Raw genomic sequence first — 22,375 nt, forward strand, 5'->3', positions numbered from 1 at the left:
TTAGAGATGTCCATCTTATAAGAGTATTATTAATATTGTTTTTTTTTTTTATAAAGTGGCATCACATTTCTGTCATCCTGTTCAATGACTTAAAAAATACATTTTCTGAAGTGTTAATTACTTTTCATATTATAAAAAAATGACTGCCAGTTTTACTAATGCACAAAAATTTATGTTTTGAAATTATAAAACAAACACTGTTATGGCAGTATCTCTCATAACAATAATAGTAATTTTACATTACTACTCATTACAGTAGTACTTTGATAAATAATAACACATGCTTTGTTTATCTCACCTCATTAATTTAACATTAGTGATAATGTATTTCTATTTTAAGATAAGTTCATTGTATCTTATACTGTTAAAAAAAGTTACAAGGTGTAACATAAATTTTTCAATATAACGTGAATATTGTTATAGTGAACTGCAGAAAAAATTAGTTAATATCTCAAAAATGGAAGTGCCTGTGTTATTACAAAATATATTTCAGTAAGTTGAGTTAATTTTATTTTAAATTTTTATTAAATGCATAGTTTTTATTGATGGAAAGAAAGATTGTCCTATCTCATTCAAAAACCTTGGCAAGAATTGAACCCAAAAACTTCAATTTTACAGTAAGACTGAAATCTTGAATTTTAATTAATTTAATTTGGACCTTCACACTATAACTAAAATATATCATTACAGAAAGTTACATTTATTTTAATTAATTTCGTTGAATTAATCTTCTGTTAAATGTTTTCTATTTTTATTCATAGTTATAAATAAATATGTTTCAGAAAAGTTTGTACAAATATTGTCAGGGGCAGGCACACGTTAATGAAAAAAAAGAAAAGAAAAAGGAACTGTCCCATTATTTATTTGGTAGGATCCAAGAAAACATCATAATACAAACAAACATCATAATAATACATCATAATAAAAAAAAAAAAAACAGTTAAAATTTATTTTAATACATTAAAAAACACACAGTAAGACAAATATGTGAAATAATACAAACAAAATTTTACCACATTTATATTTTGTTCAGATACAGGGAACTTTCAGACAAATCAGCTCTGATTGGTGCATCTTGTATGTAATAAATAATAAAAATAATAGGTGTTGAATGAAATTGTGTTCACAATATCTGTCTGTAACTCATTTTAAATTATTAAAAAATATCAACAATTCACTTTCGAATCAATGGAACTTGTTATTAGTATCTTTACAGAGGAGGTAGTTTTTAATTAATCTTTTCGTTAGTGTCCTTAACTGGAAAGTTTAAACTATTTTAAAACTTAATTCCTTGATTAAATCATTAAAAAGTAAAAAAAAACTGTCGTTCAAATAAATAGAAGTTTTTAATCAGTAACACTCCCATCTTGATTACCTGTGAAAATACACTTATGCATTAGTTTAATTTATTTAGAGTGGTTCACAATTTCTTAATGACTTAAAATTCTTATTACATTTAGATCATGAAGTTAAATGGGTTCACATTAATTTAAAATTTAAAAAAAAATCACAATTTAAAAACAAAGTTTTAAACAGGAAGATCTTTTAATTAAGTTGTATCAAGGTATTTAAGGATGTTATATTTCAATTATATAGTCTTCATTCATCTTTTTGTATCAAACTGAAATGACAAATGAAAATTTTTAGATTATAAAAAACGTTTTTGTGAGTACTAATAAAGAGAATATAAACATTAAATATTAAGACAAGAGTCAATATGAAATTGAAAAATGTTGAAATAAATTCAGTATGTTATAATTCTTAGAATTTTTAATTTATAAGTTACTAGCTCTACCCGCCACGCTTCGCTGTGGCACATTGTGGTTGCATGGATGAGAAATGTGAAACAAAACAAAGCATACGTTTCATAGAAGTTTAATTTTGCAATACTTGTGGATATACAATATTTTTTGTTTTTCCACTGTCTGCGGAGATATAAAGGCTATCGGGTTTGCCGACTCGGGAATACGCACATACAGTTGCCCATGTGAGAAGCAATCCGCATCTAAATCTAAACCACACAATTCTAAAGATTGACCTTGAGCATTATTGATTGTGATTACAAATGCCAATCCAATTGGGAATTGCAATCTTTTAAATTAAAATGGTGTATCGGTCGGGATCAGGATCATGGGAATGATCCTTTGTTTACATTTCCAAATTAAAAATAGATAGATAGATTTATTAAAAATAGATGAAAACAATCTTTGATGCGGGCTATATATCGTGCTAAAATTTGAGCTCAATCGGTGCTGAACATTTAGAGTTTTTGAAGCGTACACAAACGAACTTAAAATTTGTATATATATAGATTGTAAACATAAGGAACACTGTCTGTTACTTAACAATATTTTTAATTTTATTACAAAACAAAGCTTAAATATTTAAAAAATAAAAAAACAACAATAAAGATATGACTTGCGTAAAAGTCAGTACTATTTTAATATCAATACTATCTAAATCCAGTAACTTGTCCTCATTCAATGCCAAAGTGTTTCCCTAAAAAAATCAATAGCTTTTAGTTTGGCTTCTTTTTGAGAGAGACACGCTTTCATCAGATTTCTGGAGTTGACTGTTAATATTTTGTTTCTTTTGAAAACTGACTTGGCAACATGAACATTACATTTTTAAATGTTTTTTGTTTAGTTGAAAGTGTCAGACACTAGGTGTTTTAAAAGTTTCAGCAGCTGCTTCTTTTCTATAAGTAGTTCATGATTTAAAATTACAGAATCAAACTGTCTGAAAACACTGAATTATCATCTGCTTGTAACAATAGTGACTTGTTTCTCAATAAGTTTTTCAATTTTCTAAAACTCTTTATCAGATAGAATAAAACTGTGTTCTGTAACAGGTATGAAACTATGCTGAAGGCAGAATTGCAATTTCTTACATATACTTTTTTAAAATAGTGATAGGCAATTACTATACAGATGCAGGAGATAGGAGGCTATAAGCAAATGACATTGTTAACATAGCATCACCAACCAAAATAGAGATATCTTGATTGGCTGACTGGAAGTATCCACTTTTGTAAAAAAGTCCAATTTTACTACCGTTTTTGTTGTATAATTAGATACAGTTTACATTACAGAAAATGTTGACATCAGATCCTCAATTTCATTTGAAAGTGGAGTTGTCTGGTTTTGCTTCTGACCTACTCAGTTAATAGCAGATATATTTATTATTTATCACATTAAAGTGATAGATTGTAAAATCTTCCAAATTTTCCAAACTTGTGTTGAACTGGTTTGCACACAAAATAAAAATTGGGAATGTTCTTAAAAAATATATCTTTTCAGTAAGTTTGTATGAGCTGTTGTTCTTCCATTAAATAAAGTTTAATAATCTCTTTCGATTTAAAGAGTTTTTAAGTAGTATTATATTCATAAATATAATTGATTAAATGACCATTCATTTAACCGTATGACTCCATTCACTATCTATTAGTAGTCTTGATATGAATTCTAAGCAAAAATCCATAAAACCCACCACCAAATTTTGGGAAGCGGAGCGAAGCTGAAAGTATGTTACTACAGTATTACAGAAATTACTATTGATATTTGTTTTACAGTCATTTGTAGCATATTTATGGTATTGAATTAATGAGGCTACATTAAACGAATCTTGTTTATGCCATTCATCAATAGGTCTGTTTGTTGAGTTGGTAATATCTCAGATTTTAAAACTTTGATTTTTAAAATGATGTTAACAAATTAAGAAGAAAATAGTTAATGAAATAATATTCCATGTGATAATTAGCACAGAAAAAGATAAAAATAAATCCATTTATTTTTCTTACCTATATTTCCTTTTAAGAATAATTTTTTTTTTTTTAATTTCAGATACATAGATAAAAATGAACAAGTTTACATACAATGTTTAACAGAAGCTGTTAAAATTCCATCTGTGTCTGGAATCCCGAATTATAGGGAAGATGTTTTTCGAATGGTATATTGGATGGAAGAAAAGTTAAAAGTTCTTGGCGTAATTACTGAAGTTTGTGACATTGGTACACAGGTTAATGAATGAATGTGTCCTTTATTTCAAAATCTATGAATTTATTTCTCATAATTAATTTGTTCTGATAACACTCTTATACAAAATTTTGTCCAGAGCACAAAGAAGTAGTTTTTATATGTATTTTTCCCCTTGAATTCAAAAGTGTAAACAGAATTTTTAGGTCGTCTTTAGATCTCTTATACATCAGTAAAAATTTTTATCTCAGCTAACGCTTTCGCTTTAGGCTTCTTTAGAACATCTTCACTCTTCTTTTACTACATCGCTCTCTGAACTAGCTAACCAAGTCCGCGGAAGTGCGAACCCTGCGCCTAGTCCAGTTTTAATACCAACGCTTGTGACTGTAAATGCCTGAACAATCGACTAATTAACGAGTCAATACAATGCTAAACTCAAAGCGCAGTCACCCGCCGCCGACAGCGGATCCGCCACTCGACTTCAACAATCACTGCTTTTGAATTAACCGAGGCTCGTTGCCAAAACGCCAACCACCGGCCAATCAAATGTCTCGGCTGAAACCCTAGCCACTCGGGATCCTACTCCGTTTAAACACCTTCAGCCGATCTACATAATGTAAGGAAATTAAGGAAACCAGCCATTATCGACCATTCCTACGAACCTTTCAATTAACTCGGAGATCCAGAAACGAGTTCACTCACTTTCTCTAACTACTCTGGTACGTTCAGCCTCGTACCGGGGAAAGACGTGGAGAACATGGTCCACCGTGTGATCAACCCCGCAATCCGGACATGAACCTGAATCTACCAAACGAAACCTAGCCAATCTTCCCCGAAAAGCACCATACCCAGAAAGGAATTGCGTAATATACCGATTGGGGAAATCCACTTAACCGCGCGAAAATCAAACACAATTGGAAATATACCATGCTTGTAATGAGCAACAAGGCAGTCATCTCACATGGCCTGCCAAGATGTAAAACCCTGGTCTTCAATTTCCCGCATATTCCGAAGTAAGAAGACCATCCTGATTGGAAATATAATGTTCCTTACGTTCTGTAGCAAGAATATCTATCAGCTTAATGACAACAATAACACAGACTGCCTCCTATGACACAGTCCTGTAACCGCCGACAACACCTAAAAGAAGGAGACACTGGGCTCTCAAAAGAATGTCCTTATAACACCTAAAGATCATGCGTTGAGCCCAGACAGGCGCAGCGTATAACATAACAGCCTCACTTACACCCTTGTAGAGGTACGCATGGTTCAGAAATTCAACTTAGTTTCACCAAATACTGTTTGTTGTTTTCTTTGCAAGTGGGACAGAAGAGATCGAAAAAAATCATTACGTTCAGAAAGAGTGGCCAAACTAAACAGCATTACCTCCAGGAAAGAATAACGTGTTAATGCACCACTTGTTGATTCAAAAAAAAGTTTATTTACCTGCTCTACATATAAAGCTGGTGTTCATGAAAAACTTCGTGAAAGCAATGGATCAAAGTGGGTTTGGATTTGCTTACTTAAAAAATAAGTTTCCAAAGATTAGCGAAGCAAAACTCAAAGGAGGAATCTTTGTAGGACCTCAAATTAGAGATTTATTTAAAGATGACAACTTTCATAGTACGTTAAATGAGGTGGAGAAAGTCTTTAAAAGCATTTGTCAGAAGTTCTTAGAAAACCATAAATCCGAAATAGTGGATTCACTACAAAGAAATAGTGGATGAATTTTTTAATTTTATAAAATTATGGGATGCAACATGTCACTGAAAATTCACTTGTTGGATTCGCACTTTGATTTCTTTTCACCAAATCTAGGAGCAGACAGCAATGAAAATGGTGAACGGTTGCATCAGGATGTTTTGGATATGGAAAAACAGTACCAGGGCAAGTGAGGTCTGAGCATGCTAGCTAACTATTGTTAGATCCTAAAGAGAGATGTTCATGACGCAAAAAATCAATAATTACTAAAAATATAATAATTAGTTCATCGTAGAAAATCAATAATTACTACTTTTTAGGTAAGGTTTTATTATATTAAGAATGCATTTTAAATATGTAATGTTGTAAAATTAAAATAGTTGTATCTAAAAATCCTTACATGATAGACTGATTCTGAAACCATATATGAATTCAGCGCGAAAAATGCTATTAGAGTCACCCATTTTCACTTCTCGGACAATATATAAATCAAATTTTATATATCTGTAATTTTTAGCTTTAATACATTATTATGCACAATATACGATGAGTATTATATACTTTCAGGTAATATCTACTACAGAAAATAATTCTACAAAAATTGCATTGGCTCCAGTGCTCTTGGGACAGTTAGGAAATGATCCTAAAAAAAAAACGATTCTAGTTTATGGCCACTTAGATGTACAACCAGCTGCTAAAGAAGATGGTTGGGATACTGAACCGTTTAAATTAATTCAGAAGAATGGTAAACTTTATGGCCGTGGTGCTTCTGATGACAAAGGTCCTTGTATTGCATGGCTAAATGCAGTTGAAGCTTACCAGAAGCTAAATCATGAAATACCTGTAAATATTAAGGTGTGTATTTTTTTACGTTTGAATTTTCATACTTATGATGTAAATTTATTGTTTTAAAAACTTTATAAGTTTTTAAAAACCACTACAGTAGTATACTTAAAATCTTTGTTAGATGCAATATCAATTATGATATGAATTGAGGCAATACGCTTATGAGTGATGTTTATTGTTTCACTCTTGTAAACTTATTACTTTCCCGTCTATATACCAGTTATATGTTAATATAACAATATAATATTACAGAAGTATGTTGATCGGTCAAAATTGGGCGTATCCAGTTTTCACCGAATCTTGACGAATTGACCCCTAAGGACCCCAGAAAACCAAAAAAATGGCATTGAAATTTTCGCGACAAAATGTGCGTTTGTATGTTGGCATGTAAATCGCCTTGTATCTTCAGAACTACTTGACTGATTTTCACCAAACTTGGCTATAAAATTTCTATAGTAGGGGAATTGATGCTTTTAAATTTTCAATTCAAAAGGTCAGGGGGTTGGAGAGACAGGAGGAAAAACGAAATCGTATCTAGATTTTGCATAATTAAGGTTATTTTTTTATTTATAATTTGTGAATATTAATAAATAACTTTTGTAAAAAAAAATTTTTGTTAAATTCACCCCCACCCCTAAAAATGGTTTTAATTTTGAAGAGTTATAGAAGGCAATACAAGGGGTGATTTTCAATGCAATTTTTTTTAATTTTGTGAACAATTATAAAAAAATATCTTTTGTGTAAAAACCTTTTTGCTAAATTGCACTCCCACTCCAAAAAATAGTAATAATTTTGAAACGTTGTGGAAGGTAGTAATACAGTGGGTCTTTTTCATTGCAGTTTTTTCTATTAACATTTCGTTGGATACACGAATTTGTTCCCAACAAATTGGGGTCTTTACACAGCCACTCCCCTCCCTAACCAACATCTCACTTAGTGGTCGGACTACTGCTGTAGTCGCGTACTATAATGTGACCTCACAGGTGAGCGGTAGAATTAAATAAATTAATCATATTTAAAGGGTAAAAATTAAATTAAAGTGGCCGCTCGTACCGCCACACCCGCGCGAATGAAATACGGTATGCGCGCACGCTTTAGTTAGAATCATTAAATTAAATAAACAAAAAATATTGTATTTAAATAAAATGATAAATATTTTAAAGTAAGTTTGTGTGTGTGCAAGCCGAGCATTAAAAAAAAAGCCGCGTGACTGGAAAGTCCAGCAACTGTGTTGTCAGCTTTTTTTTTCTTATATTTTATATGTTTTTAAATGAAAATCATCTTTGTGAAAAAAATTAAAACCTTATTCCTATTTTATTGCTTATTTAACTAGTTGCATCTTATAAATATTTAGTTGCGTGTTTGAGGTGATCGATTAAAACTAACAAGCTTTGACATTTTCTAAAAAATGGATAAAATTGAAGTTTGAGCTGTTATAAAGTACTTTGTTTTAAAAGGTTTAACCCTGATCCACAAAAAAAGTTAGATTCAGATTTAAAAGATTTTCCCTTCATTTTCAACGGTAAGAAAGTTGGTTGCTGAATTTAAAAGTGTTCATACATCCATTCAAGATTATGAACCATTGGGATGTTAAAAAACCAGTAAAAACAAGGCATCACAGTTCTTGAAAATGATGGCAATTTTTTATGACGTTTGGTGGGTGTGTAATTTGTGCTGCGTATTCTCTGTCAATAACTGTGTTTTTGACTTTGTTCTGTGTATTTTGTGCAGCATATTTTCTACAAGTGTGGATATCCAACCACAATTAGCTATGAAAGAATTTAGAAGAACAAATTGTTTTGTGAAAGTCAGATTGTACATACAATTAGTATTTAAAAGCCTTTTTGTGTTATTTCTTTTATTATATACAGAGTGATTCAAAGAAAGCTGTCACACGAAGTCCACATCGGTCAATCCGTCATCTCTCAGCATCTTTACAATTGCATAGTTCAAATGTTCGAAGAATGTTAGTGAATGTTAGTGAATGTTGCTTGATTAAAATATTTTATTAGTATTTTTAGTTGTTAAATTCATTTTAATCTCAAAAAATATTAATGATAATATTGTTCTAGTTTATATTTGAAGGCATGGAAGAATGTGGAAGTGTTGGGTTAGAAGGTTTTCTGAAGAAACGTAGCGATTTCTTAGAAAGTGTTAATTGTGTATGTATATCAGATGCTCGATGGCTAGGAACAAAAACTCCTTGCTTAATCTATGGTTTAAGAGGAACCTGTTATTTCAGTATTGAGATTGAATGTGCCAGTAAAGATTTACATAGTGGAACGTTTGGAGGTTCTGTGTAAGTAAATTTATTGCTTAAAGAAAACTTTTTCTTATTTTTTTACTGAATTGTGAAAAATTGTTTATTTGAAGGTAAATCAAAAATTTTAAAGTTATAAGACTGAAAATTTCTTTATTTTTCTTAGTTACTTTCTTTATTTTTTTTAGTTATGTTTCATAACCACATTAGAAAGTTACAAAGAGTTACTGGAAAAAAAAAACTACCAAAAACAAATTAAAAAATGAAGTATTATAAAATGAAATTTTTATTCTCCTTCTTCTATTCTGTATGAAGTTATTTCTAGGTAATAAGTATTTTTTTATTACTACAGTTATGCGGTTGTTTATAGGCTGAATTATTATATTTACCAGCACAAATTGCATGTTCTAGAAACTCACCAGGCATGTGTTTTGAAACTCAACAGCCCTCTCACAAAGCTTCTTACCATAGCTGATCTTCATGTCCTTGGATACATCCAGCACCATCACTACATCCTCTAAGGGTTCTCCAAACACTGACCCTTCCTTCTCTTCACAACAAGAGAAAACCTCAGCTGGCCATCTTTTCATAACAAGGTCAGGGAGGTTCTCCTCTAAGACCCCTTCTTAGGGGTTCTTAGGAGTAGTTGTTCTAACAACTGTCTACTTTCAGGGTGAATAATATGAGTAGCCACTTCCACTAAATTCGCAGCACACTGTTACTAGCCTCATCTGCTTCAGAAGCCACTATTATCTTGACAGAGCTCAACAGCGCTTGCCCATACTCCTTTATTTCTCTTTTTGTGTTAATGCTATCTTTGTTAACATTATTTAACCCAGTAATTAAATCATGCATCTTAAGCAACTCTCTGTATAATTCAGAAGTATCATCCTCCTCTCCTCCTTCCTCTTCACCAATCTCCTCCATCTTTTGTTTAGGGAATCTATCCAATGAAAGAGTTCGTTTCAATGACTTCACCAACACTCTGATGGCCCATGGCTTCATCACCACAAAGAGTTCACCCTGTTCTTGAACTTGACTCGGGGCAGTCTGACTCGACCGACTAGGCCTTACCAGCGACCTCGGCAGACTCCTGTGCGGTTTAAACACCTCACCACCTTTCATATTGCTTATAACTCAAAAGCTAATATCACTCTAGTGTTAAGGACACAAAAAGACGAAATTTGATACCCCACAGGTTCCTATTTGAAAAAGGGGAAAAGGAGGTAAGAAAAGAAAAACAGGGAAAAATAAAAGAAAGAAAAGAAAAATAAGTAAAGAAAGTAGAAAGGGAACTGAGAGGGAGGTAACCCCCTTAATCAACAAGCTGTTACTACACTAAGATAATAAATTAAATATAAAATTTAAGTAAAATTAAATTAACATTAAAATTAAAGATAGATAATATGTAAGAACAAAAGTCACAATGTCATGCACACCTGTACTAAACAAAGCAGTCCACCAAAGATAACACTTTCCACTGTAAACAATAAGTAATAAACAAAACAGATAACCACTACCCGTATTGTCTTACCAAAGTAGTAACACATGAAATTTGCCTACTGAGAACAAGCATAAAAAAACCACAATAGTCACAATAAAAAGACAATTCAATATCAAATATTCAAAAAAAAAATTAGGAAAATCAAACCAAAAACTTGCCACAATTACCCATCCTCAAATCAAGAAAAAAAAAATCTGTTAAACCAATCGAAAAGCCTAGTAAACCACGGAGCACAAACAGAGACGTCCGAAGACTATCAATCCAACAACACTGTCAGAGGTACCTGAAAACCAGTTATTCAACGGAAATAAAAAATATCTTTCTTGCACCTTCTGAATAATCATTTACATATTGCATTATAAAATTCTTTGTACTTTATTTACAGAATAATTATTTTATTAATAAATGTTGAGTAAACTTATTGTCTCTTACAGATTTTCCTGCAGAGATTCATTTTAGTATTTTTAATAATGTATGATTACTTAGAGTGCCTGGGCTACAGAAAAACCAGTCGTAATCTGTTAAACGTAGGAAATACCCCAAGATTTATTCTATATACTCTCAAGGTCAGCGGAATACTCATGCACAGACAAGCTGACTCATAATGCAATTATAGTCAGTCGAGATGTAGACCCCACAACAGAAGGTTCAATGTGTGCTTTGGTTAGTGGAGTTTCGCCATTACAGTAATCATAAATGAAAGTGACTGCAACTGCAATGAGCCGGCTTGCCTGCGCATGTGTATTCCGCTGACGTTAAGAGTACACAGAACAAATCTTGGAGATATTTCCCGTAGATTGAGTGTATGTTTAAAAAATTACGACAACTGATTTTGTAAATATAGATCATTGCTTTTGGATACCTTTAGCCCGGACAGCCTGTATATTATAAAATAATTCAATTGAATATACATTGTTTATAGTTTTGAGGCTATGTCTGACTTGGTATTTCTTCTGGATTCGTTAGTCGATTCATCTGGTAAAATATTAGTACCAGATATTCTTGAAGACGTTTTGCCAACAACTTGTGAAGAATTGAAAACTTACGAGAACATTGATTTTTGTGTAAAAGAATTTAAAAAGGCCGTGGGTTGTGAACAACTTTTACATGAAGATAAGGTAATTGTGCATGCAATTATTATTTAATTTGCAAATTCACCACTAATAATTTTTGTAGTTAATAAATTTATTATCATTAATGCATAAAATTTTGTTTAGCACATCAGTAACTTGTTAATGCTATATAGACTACAAAATTTCATGCAACTTAAAATATATAATTATTATGAGTTTTGGTACAATCTGCATTTGTAGGCAGTAATTAATTTTACTTTTAAAAAAAACTGGTGTTAAATAAAGCCGATACATTCATCTTTGAACTATTTAAAAGGACCTTATGCCCGGAAATGATTCTTTTAAAAGAAATATAGGAAATAGTTGCATTACTTTTTTTTCTTCTTTTCTATTCAGTATCCCCCAGTCAGGCAGTGAAATAATCTTCAAAAGCTCATCAATCACAGTTGTACCAATCACAGTTCAACCATTCCTGAGATGTGTGGTTAATTGAAACGCAATCGCCAAAGAACACTGGTATCCACGATCTAGTATTCAAATCTGTATAAAAATAACTGCCTTTACTAGGACTTGAACACTGGAACTCTCGACTTTCAAATCAACTGATTTGGGAAGACTTGTTCACCATTAGACTAATCCGTTGGGTTACATCAATTTCTCCTAAAACCTTTTTTCTTCAAGAATAATATAATCCTTATTTTTTTGTAAATTTTTAGAAAAACAGTTTGGAGGTTTTCCCTGTAAACTTTAACTTTTGCCTTTTTGCTTTCTTAAGAACAAAACTTTCTCTTATCCCACTGAGTCAGAATGTGTCCTTTCTGTAAACCTACAACCTTTGCTGACCGCACAAAACTCATTGAATTATCCCGCCAGTTTAAGCACTTTACATGTTTTGTTTTATATAGTAACTTTAATGCATATATAGTACAAATTGAATTTTGGTGTTCATAAATGTTGTTTAAGCTTCTGAAGAAACTGATGTTAATTGAAACATTGTTTTCTTGAAGCAAATGGTCAAGGAAAGTTTAATTAAACCATCATCAGTTTCTGCTGCATCTGGAGCTATGTTTAGTTTATTTTTTGAATAATCATTTTTCTTGGTAATGTTTGAAATGTTATTTAATTTCTATAGAAATCTGAGTTTTAAAGGGGTAATTTAAAAAGGTGTGATAAGTCCTTGACTCCACCACTGAATCCCCTTTTGGAAACCACCTTGAAAAACTATATACGCTTGAGCTACTCACAATATAGAGATACATAAAATCAATATTGGAGATATACAAATTTACATTGCACACACTCATCAAAAATTTCACAAACAATAATTAACCTGTAAAACCGAATCCAAACACTACTACTACTTACATTTAGCAGCATGAAAAGAGTATATTAATCATTATTCATTGGCAACCTCTGAAAAAGCGTAGTTTGAAGTAAAGTAAAACTAAACAGACTGCTGGAAAGTTTTTTAATTTTCATTCTGTAGGCGATTAAAACTTATATATATATATATATTGAGTATAGTTGATGCAAGAATAGATTGTATCCATTAATCTTTGAGCTATATACTAATTTGAGACATGCTGTCTCTTCAGTTGTCCACAGCATGCAAACAGTAACTAAAAAAAAATATTTTATCTTATTTCATAATCTGCCTAGTTTTCAGTTCTTGCGAGTAATTTGATTATTTTTATATTATCCAGATAAAAATATTAACAAACACTTGGAGGTATCCAAGTTTATCTATTCATGGTATTGAAGGAGCATTCTCCGATCATGGGTCCAAAACTGTTATTCCAAAAAAAGTGATAGGAAAGTTTTCTATTAGAATTGTTCCAAATCAAGATCCTGAAAAGATCGCCAAGCTTGTTATTGATTATCTCGACAAAAAATGGAAAACACGGAAGAGTCCAAACAATTATAAGGTAATTAATGTTTTACTATAATACTTACTTATATAACTTATTTAATTATATGCTATGAATCCATTGCAATGAAAAATTGTGACTCAACTTAACTTAGTAATCATGTTCACTTTTTAGTAACTTAGGTTCTTAGGCTATTTATTTTTTTTCATCACAATGATGAAGTACCTTGGGACTTCCTCAAGGGTTTTATTGAGGCACTTCGCCTCAATAAAACCCTGACAGGGAGTCTTACTCCTTAAGATTTTGGAGGTTGGCATTCCCATGGCCCTAGCCTATGCAGCTTTCTTCCTACTACACTTTGATCTGCTGAATCATATGAACAAAGCAAAGCATATTTTGTAATACTATTCCACAGGTTAGAGCAGGTCAAATCATAACATTATTATTAAAATCAATATTACATTCTTACCTTTTAATTATATCATTAGAAAGCTTGAGAGTTTCTGTACGGTCGGTAGCTGGTCATAAAGCGTCACCTATCTGAAACAAATAAGAAAAATACGTTTCTTTTCAATTTTGAGTAGTAACAAAACATGGATAAATCTATATTGGGTGAGGCACTTTGTGCGTGCGCGCGTAAATTAAGATCGAATAATTTAGGTTTGGATCGGGTTGGATCTTCGAGGTACGTCTATACTTTATTTACACATCTTAACATAAATTATTTCTAAGTAGGGATTAGAAGGTTGTGACGTTCACGATATTGGGTGAGGCACTTTGTGCGCGTAAACTAACATCGAATCAGGTTAGGACGATTTGTATTTATACAGAATTGTATTTATGCAGAAACGAAGACGGGCAAGTTAAGGAGACTGTCTCGGAGACAGACGCCAAGCAACAGAAACAATTGCTTCCAGGTATCAAGAGAACGACGCCGGCGGTTTCCGACAGCAGAATTGTTATAGTCAAGGCAGCGGGTAAGACAAACGTAGATTTGCTTAATAACTGAAGGAAACAGTAAATAGAGTAGAAGTGGGAGAAGTGTTGTCTTTGCGCAAAGGTAATAATGATGAGCTACGAATAAGAGTCAAAGAGCAGAAAAAGCGGAGGAGTTCAGAACGGTCCTCCGAAATAAAGCGGCGGACCTTCAAGTAGATTTGATGTCGAAGAACAGCCGAAGGACGGTGGTCCACCTGAAAAATGTAGACATTGATAAGATGGAACAGAAAGTGTCGGATGCGGTAGCGCAAGTAATAGGAGGCGAAGACGATTTTAAGATTGCATCAGTTCGACAAGCGTTTTGGTGATACCAAAAATGTCACTATTATAGCAACCTACAGGGCGGCGACCCCAACAGACATGTGTACTGGTAGACAGAGGCATTAGAAACTCTTTGTAAAAAGATCTCAGGGCAGCGAAGACTATATCAAAGGGCAAGACGAATGCATGATACCGAAGGGAGTATAGAGACACATTTAAGGTACGTAAGGTGTTGAGCAGAATATAGACTGGGGAGACAAAGAAAATGAAAGAGAAAAGCTGGTGAGATTTATGCATGACCGTAGATGATCCTTGGGGTCAACCCTTCAAAGTCGTAACAGGAAGTCTGGGACGTAGATTGTCTGCATTAACGGAAGCCCAGATTAGACGAAGTGTTGAAGTCTTCTTTCCCCGGTTACGGGACCCAATGAGGGAAGAAATAATTGCGGAAGATATAGTTCCATTCGAAGTACACGAACTAATTACTACAGGGAAAAGAATGCGGCCCCTAAAAGTCCCGGACCGGACAATATCCCAATCGAAGTGGTGCGAATATTGATTGAGGTGGCTCCGGTAATGTTGCTAAACGTGATGAATTATATGCTATTCAACGACTACGTTCCAAACTAGAAACTAGAACTAGAAACATACCGACGATCGTTTATATCGACGTACATAACTGCTTTAAATGGGAGTCAATTTTTGAAGCATTAAAAGCAAAAGAAATTAGTGGTTTTCTTCGCCGGATAGTACAGAGATATCTAAATGATAGAATAATGGTTTATAACATGAGAGACTCAACAATAACAGTTGAGTCTACGTGTGGGGTTCCTCAGGCCTTTGTTCTGGGCCCCGTTTTGTGGAACCTGGTTTATGATGAAGTGCTTGGGATTGAATACCCTGAGGGGGTCACCTCAATTGGATTCGCGGATGTCCTCGCATTGGTCATCAGTGCGAGAACGGAAGAACAGTGAATGCAGAAGGCGTTAAGAGCTACACATATGGAAGTAGAATGTACGGCAGGGAGGGACTTGAGAGTTTCGCCCAACAAGACTAAACTGTTAGTGATGGCAAGTCGGAGGAAGTTAAGGTTAATTGACGTGAGGGTATCCCAAGTGCTGAAGTCAGTCAAATATCTCGGAATTTGGCTAGATAGGAGGAGGTCTTACACTGTGCATAAGAGGGACATGAGACATGACGGAGCTTACGGTGAAAAGGCTTAATAGATTGTTGAGCAATTTTGGGGGCCCTCGAGCCTCAAAGAAAAAGTTATACATCCATGTGGTGAATTCGACAATGCTATACGGGGTACCGGTTTGGTTCCATGCACTTGAGGTTGATGGAAGTAGACGTATGATGGAGAGTACGCAGAAGAAGATATCGTTGAAGGTCACCAGGGCGTACAGATCAGTATCGACTCAAGCAATTTTTGTCGTCATCGGAGTTCCCCAATACAACAATTGGCAGCAGATAGGGTTAAAATATATCAGGGAATAGAGCGAAGAGTGGCATACCAGAAAATGATGATAGACTGGCAGGCAGGATGGAATCGATCGAATCGAGGATGGACCTATACATTCATTAGAGATATCAAACCGTGAGCCAAGAGGGAATTTGGAGAACTGGACTATTGGATTACTCAGTTCCTGACCGGCCACGATTGCTTCCGCTTGAATTTGCACGGAAAAAGGAGAATGGAGGACCCGGCATGTCGGTATTGCAGCGAAGAAGATTCGTTGTCTGCGAAGGGCACGTTGTCTTTAGTTGTAGGAATTGGATACAGGAGAGAGAGAATTGTGAAGCAAGAGTAGACAGACTTTCTGTAGATAATATCATACGGACTATGCTTAAAGGGAAACGTGATTTTGAGATAGTAAGGAGCTTTATTACGGCTTTATTGCAAAGGAAGGACCAGGAAGCGAGGGGCTAGGGATAGCCCTCCGTGGAGCCGCCGTGGGCGGCGGCGATGAAGCGGTGGGACTACTAAGCCTAAGTGGAATGGTGCCTTGGTTAAGGGAATGAATAAAAGACCAAACCGGTGGGGGGACAGAAATGGTTCTCCCATTAAAGTTGCAAACAAACAAGTTAAGACCGAGTCCCGTCTGCTTGGGCGGGGGGCCCCGGGAACGGCACAGCCTGCCGTCCTATCAGTTAAAGGCAGTCCCGTCCTCTCAGTTAGAGGCAGGCAAGAACCAATAAAAGTAAAAATCCAACCGGCGGCCTGACCTGCCATGCCGGACGTACAGCCGGTAGGTGTGGAAGGCCGTTTGAGTTAAAGGTCATCCCAATGTGCGGAGAGATACTCTACCGTAGGTGCAGTACAGGGGGCGACGAAAAAAAGAAAAACGTTACGACGATATGTAACAGATACAATAAATTTAGGTTAGGACAATTTGTAACCCATGCGATTAATTTAGGTTAAAACGGTATAAAATATTAAGTTATGTCTTACATTTATTTAAATAATTATAAAAAGAGAGAAAGCCGTTTTTACGTTTTTCAAAATGTATTTCTTTAAATTTTAGTTTTTAATATTGTACACTTTTATTGGTTTTTATTAAATCCTTGTTTTACTATTACTTGTAAGAATCGGCTTATCTAAGAAAGTTTAAAAAAAAATTAGTGAATGTACTAAAGGTTAGGTGAGTACACAGTTGTTAGTGTACACTCGTTTGTCTCTACAGGTGCATTTCGCTTGAGCTCCGCGGTAAGTCTACTAGTGGACCACCTCTAGTGAGCCATCTCTCTAGAATAGACGAATAACCAAATGATATGTTCCTATGTAGCTCGCATTAAAGCACAACCAAATCATCCTACCTTTGCTGCGATAACAACCAATCATTGCGTTGCTTTGATTTTACTTTGTGCAGGAGTGAGTGCTGATATATGTTATATTGTCAATTTTATACATCTAACTCTGTTATGTAATTTTTTGTTTATGTAGAGTAATCTGTGAATAATTCTTTTATGGTCTGAGGTCAGATGATTCAATGAGTCATAAATAATTGTGTCTGATATTTTTGTTTTTCTAAATGTTATGAGATAAAAGAAAAAAAAAGCCTGTATTTATTATGTACATTTCAGACTTCTCTTACATTTTCATCAAAACCTTGGTTATCTTCAGTGTCACATTATAATTACACAGCTGCAATTAAAGCTACTGAATTTGCTTATAATAGAAAACCAGATATGATACGTATTGGCGGCTCAATTCCTGTTACACTTACATTTCAGGTATAATTAATTTTTATTCAATTAAAATTAAATGTAATTGCTTTTATTTTATTTTTCTTAAATTATAAGAATGTTCTATTCAATGCTAGTCGTGCTTATACTAAAACTAAAGTAATTCAAATTTTACCATTTTTATTATTTATAATTATCTGGTTTTCTTTTTCAGGAAATTATGGATAAGAATGTACTTGTATTACCCATTGGAGCTGGAGATGACAACGCCCATTCTCAAAATGAAAAGATTAATATTGCAAATTTAATTCAGGGTGTAAGTATTCTTAAACAACTTTTTCAGTCAGATTGTATATCACAGGTATAAAACAATTACGTAATAAGATCAAAACATGGCATGATCAAAACAACCCAAATCAAAATTATCTCATGATCAAAACAGCTTTATTTGAAGAGTTGTATCCGATGAACTGCTCTAATGAAAATTGTGTTTTTACTATACTAAAACTTATTCTTTTCTGTACTGTTGTCAAATTAATTGTAAGCTCATAACAGCAGTGCCGAAAAGAACAAGTTTTAACATAGTAAAAAACCACAGTTCTCAGAGAGTTCATCAGATGCAACTCTTTAAATAAAGCTGTTAACAAGTAATATCAAAATACTGTTAAAAAAGTATATAGTGATTTATTGTAAATAAAAATTTTCTATCTTTAAGTCCATTATTTTTAAATTGTTGAAATATTTTAAAACACTAACAGAAAAAGTTTACTACATACTTTAATGAGAAAGATAAATTCATTTTAAATATAAACTTTTTTTACTGATTTTTTTTTATACTCTCATTTGATGGAAAACCACAATGTGTTGTATGTTTTCAAATCCTCTCCAATGAAAACATGAACCCAACAAAATCGATTTAACACTTCGAAACTAAACATCCAATCATAAAAGCAAACCATTGGAATTTTTTGGAAGAAAATTCAACAAGCTTCTGTTTGTAAATCAAGCCATACTAAAAGTACACTAGAAGCATCTTATCTTGCAGCATTAAGAGTAGTTAAGATGTCCAAACCCTATATATTCACATAAACCTCATATTGCCTGCTGCAATTGATATGGTGTTTTAATGGACATGGAAGAAGCAAAAAAAATTGATAAAAATTCTGTTTTCTAACTACACAGTATCAAGGTGAATCAATAACATGGTTGCCGATGTTTGCAATCAGCTAATTCAGTAAGTGAGTTAAAGGGAATTTTTTAGTATTCAATTTGAATCAATAGATGTGGCAAACATGTTTCAATTCTTATGTTTTGTGAGATAGGAACAAATCAATAAAAGAAAATATGTTGTTTTGCAAATCAATATCTGGTCATGCAACAGGACAATGTCTTTTTGTTGTTTTTATGATACTACTAAAAAACCATAGATTGGACAAAATGTATTGCAGTATGTAGTGATGGTGCAAAGGCAATAACAAGAAAGAAAAGTGGATATCTGAAAAAATTAAAAGATTGTCTTATACCAAGAGTGGAATGGACACACTGCTTCCTTCGCAGACAAGCTCTTGCCACAAAAATGTGCCAGAAAATCTCAAACAAATTCTTTATAAAACTGTGAAATTGGTTAATTTTATTAAAATTTGACCATTACAAAATAGGTTCTTTGCTGAACTATGCAGTGCAAAAAGATTTTTTTTTTCTTTTTCCTATAGAAGTCAGATGTTATCGTGGGGGAAAGTGTTAATTTGGTTTTTGGAGTTGTGAGATGAATTAATAATAATTTTCCAGACTAAGCAAACACTGTTCTTAATGATGTTAAAGAATAATAATTATGTTGACTTACTTAGCTGATGTATTTCTGCATTTAAACGACTTGAATGTGAATTTACAAGGAAGTGATAAACATTTTATTAATGACAGACAAAATTCATGCTTTCATTAAGAAGCTCAATATCTGGGTTATTCACCTTCAAAGCAAAGATTTTGATATGTTTCCACTCACTTCTGATTATACTGAAAAAATTTGGGTTAAGAAGACAGAACTATTCAATACTATTTGGATAGCCTGAAGTAATGAACTAAAATTTCAGTTGGCGGATTATTTCCTAGAAGATAAAAATGATTCCTTGGAGAGATGGGTACTGAATCTATTTAGTAAAAACATTGCTGCTGCTATGTCACAGTTGCGATTCACGACCAGCTCAGCAAAATTCTGCCAATAAATATTAAAACTGCAATTCACATCTGAAGATATAGGTACATTTTGGCTTGCTCATCGAATTGAATATGGAAATTTAATCACAGAAGCATTGTAAATATTAATCCCTTTCACCACATCTTCTCTGTGAATAGGGTTTTTCATTTATGGATGAACTTAAAACTAAACATAGGAATCTTCTTTTATCACCTTAAAATGATTTGTTTGCGTTTGCGTGTTTGTAACTAGATTCACGTGTGGAAAAATTTTTAAATGAAAAACAAATGCAACCATCTCATTAATTTATTTTTTTTACATGTGTACTTATAAGTAGTAAGTACTTATATGTACGTAAGTAGAATGTTTACAATAAATGATTTTTTCTCATAATATAATTTCATTATTGTTTATAATGAGTAGTTTATATGTTGTAGGCTAATTTCATGACCTTCCTTTCATATCATCACGACTGCTAGGTTGAGAAACTCTGCTCTAACTCATACATAAAATAGGGTGACTAGAGTAATGTTAACAGAAGTAATGTTAACAGAAGTAAAAATGGTAAAATTGAATAATTATCAGTTATAGTAATTGAGTCTTTAAAAATGTTTACTAAAGTCTGCTAACTACTATGATGATTCCGAAGTATGTTATACTAGATAAATCTTCCAGAAATAATTATAAAAGTAGACAGTAAAAAATCTGAGAATGGAGGAAAGCCATGATGGAGAAAAATGAATTTTTATTTAAATTGAAAACGACCCTTAAATAATTTTAACATACAGTATGTGTCGGCTGAAATTATTACAATAATAGAAAATTTTAAGATCTGCATTAAAGTCAACAGAAAATTTTAAAATAAAACTGTAAAATTTAAGATTTTAATCAATGTTACAATATTAAAAATAAATTAACTATATGATTTTCAAAAAAACCATATGCAATTTTCAATTCTCAAAATTGTAAACATTTTAAAAACTATGAAATTCTGTAGAAAAAACTAACTGTCATATGATACACTGAATGACCTTAAGAATGTTAGAACAGCAGTGAACAAAAACCCAAGAATTAATTCAAGTTTTTATTAAAAAATATGATTGTTAGTTCTGAGAGATCAGTTTTTACCCTACTGCATTAATTCCATCTCATCACTAAACATAACAGGTAAGTTTCATCAGAAGATTTCTAAAAGATGCCTACCTTTTTTGGTAAATGAAAAGTCTGAAACTTGGGTTTAATAAACCAAGTATTTGGATAATAAAATTGATATTAATAATAATTATATAATGGTACATTCTGATGCTTGAATTATATTTAATTAAAGTTATTTTTTCGATTTTTCTTTTTACTTCATGGAATAATGAATTACATGCAGGAAACAACTCATGATCACCTTAAAATATTGCAGTTATTATGCATATTAATACTTTCATTTCAGTATTTTATAAGAGTTAATCCTAAGATACGTTTTATACTTTTCTTATATTGAAATTGAAAAATGTTGTAATTAGGATAAATCTAAACTTTTTGTGTTTTTATAAAAATTTTCAGACAAAGCTTTTGGCAGCATATATTTTTGAAATCAGTTGCGTGAAAGAACACTGAAGATCAACAGATTTATATAGATTTAATCTGTATTCATATATATACTGTTACGTAAAATTTATTTAGTTATATATGTTTGTTAATTTTATTGTTTAGTTAAATATAATAAAGAATATAGTGTAGTAACACGTAAAAATATAATTTGATTATGAAAAAATGTAAAACCTTAATAGTGTGATCTACTATGGGGAAGTTAGATCGCTTCCAACACGCCGGAAAGTGGCCGGCAAAGAGTAACCTACTATTTATTCTAGTTAGAGGAGACCAAGGACTACTGGAAGCGCCGGACGAGCAGCTTCACTATGATTCAACCATATCCGGGCGCCTTGTACCTTGCCATACTACAGATCACCTGGCACAACTCCGCCTCAGTGATCTCAGAAAATTGTAAGTCGTTATCGAAAAACGCGACTTCCCGCCTGACACGGCGGTGGTATGAAACCTCACCCACCATAGTGTCATCTGGGAGCAAATCATTCAGCAAAACATTAAGGGTACGGTCCTTATCAATTACTACACCCTCACGGATTGACAAAGCTGACAAGAGAACATCTTTCCAGCGCTTATGTCCAAGGGCTCTATACACAACGCCCCAAGGATCTCTGCTCCCTTGCTCCTAAACGCAGGAGCGCCAGGAATTACACTTGGTGGACCTGATGCTATGAAACTGAGGCTGGCACCAAAAAGTATACGCATCAGGTACTTTTGAGCCGAAATGTACCGAATGGGGAGATCACCCATTCGAATCCGATTTCGTCGGGAAGCTGCCAATCGGCCCTTAAGCAACATCATTGTGGTTTTCTCGGGGCTGAAAATCATCTTATGTTGGGGACTCCACAGCTGGAGTGTCTCACAAGAATGAGCAGTTCGGAACTCTACTTGGTTACGTGAATCCCCGTCA

The 22,375-nt window shown here is 33.2% G+C and overlaps 1 protein-coding gene across 1 annotated transcript; it reads left to right on the plus strand.

Moving 5' to 3' along the window:
* Nucleotides 1-422: 422 nt before the first annotated feature.
* Nucleotides 423-21,578, plus strand: LOC142328880 (cytosolic non-specific dipeptidase-like). Its single transcript, XM_075373013.1, has 9 exons — nt 423-492; nt 3,843-4,017; nt 6,243-6,530; nt 8,594-8,820; nt 11,208-11,403; nt 13,062-13,283; nt 17,571-17,720; nt 17,887-17,988; nt 21,421-21,578. Exons 1-9 carry the CDS (start codon nt 458-460, stop codon nt 21,472-21,474), a joined length of 1,449 nt encoding a protein of 482 aa, XP_075229128.1. The 5' UTR covers nt 423-457; the 3' UTR covers nt 21,475-21,578.
* Nucleotides 21,579-22,375: the final 797 nt, after the last annotated feature.

The sequence above is a fragment of the Lycorma delicatula genome, chromosome 8, assembly GCF_047948215.1.
Source record: "Lycorma delicatula isolate Av1 chromosome 8, ASM4794821v1, whole genome shotgun sequence".
In the NCBI taxonomy this organism is placed as follows: Eukaryota; Metazoa; Arthropoda; class Insecta; order Hemiptera; family Fulgoridae; genus Lycorma; species Lycorma delicatula.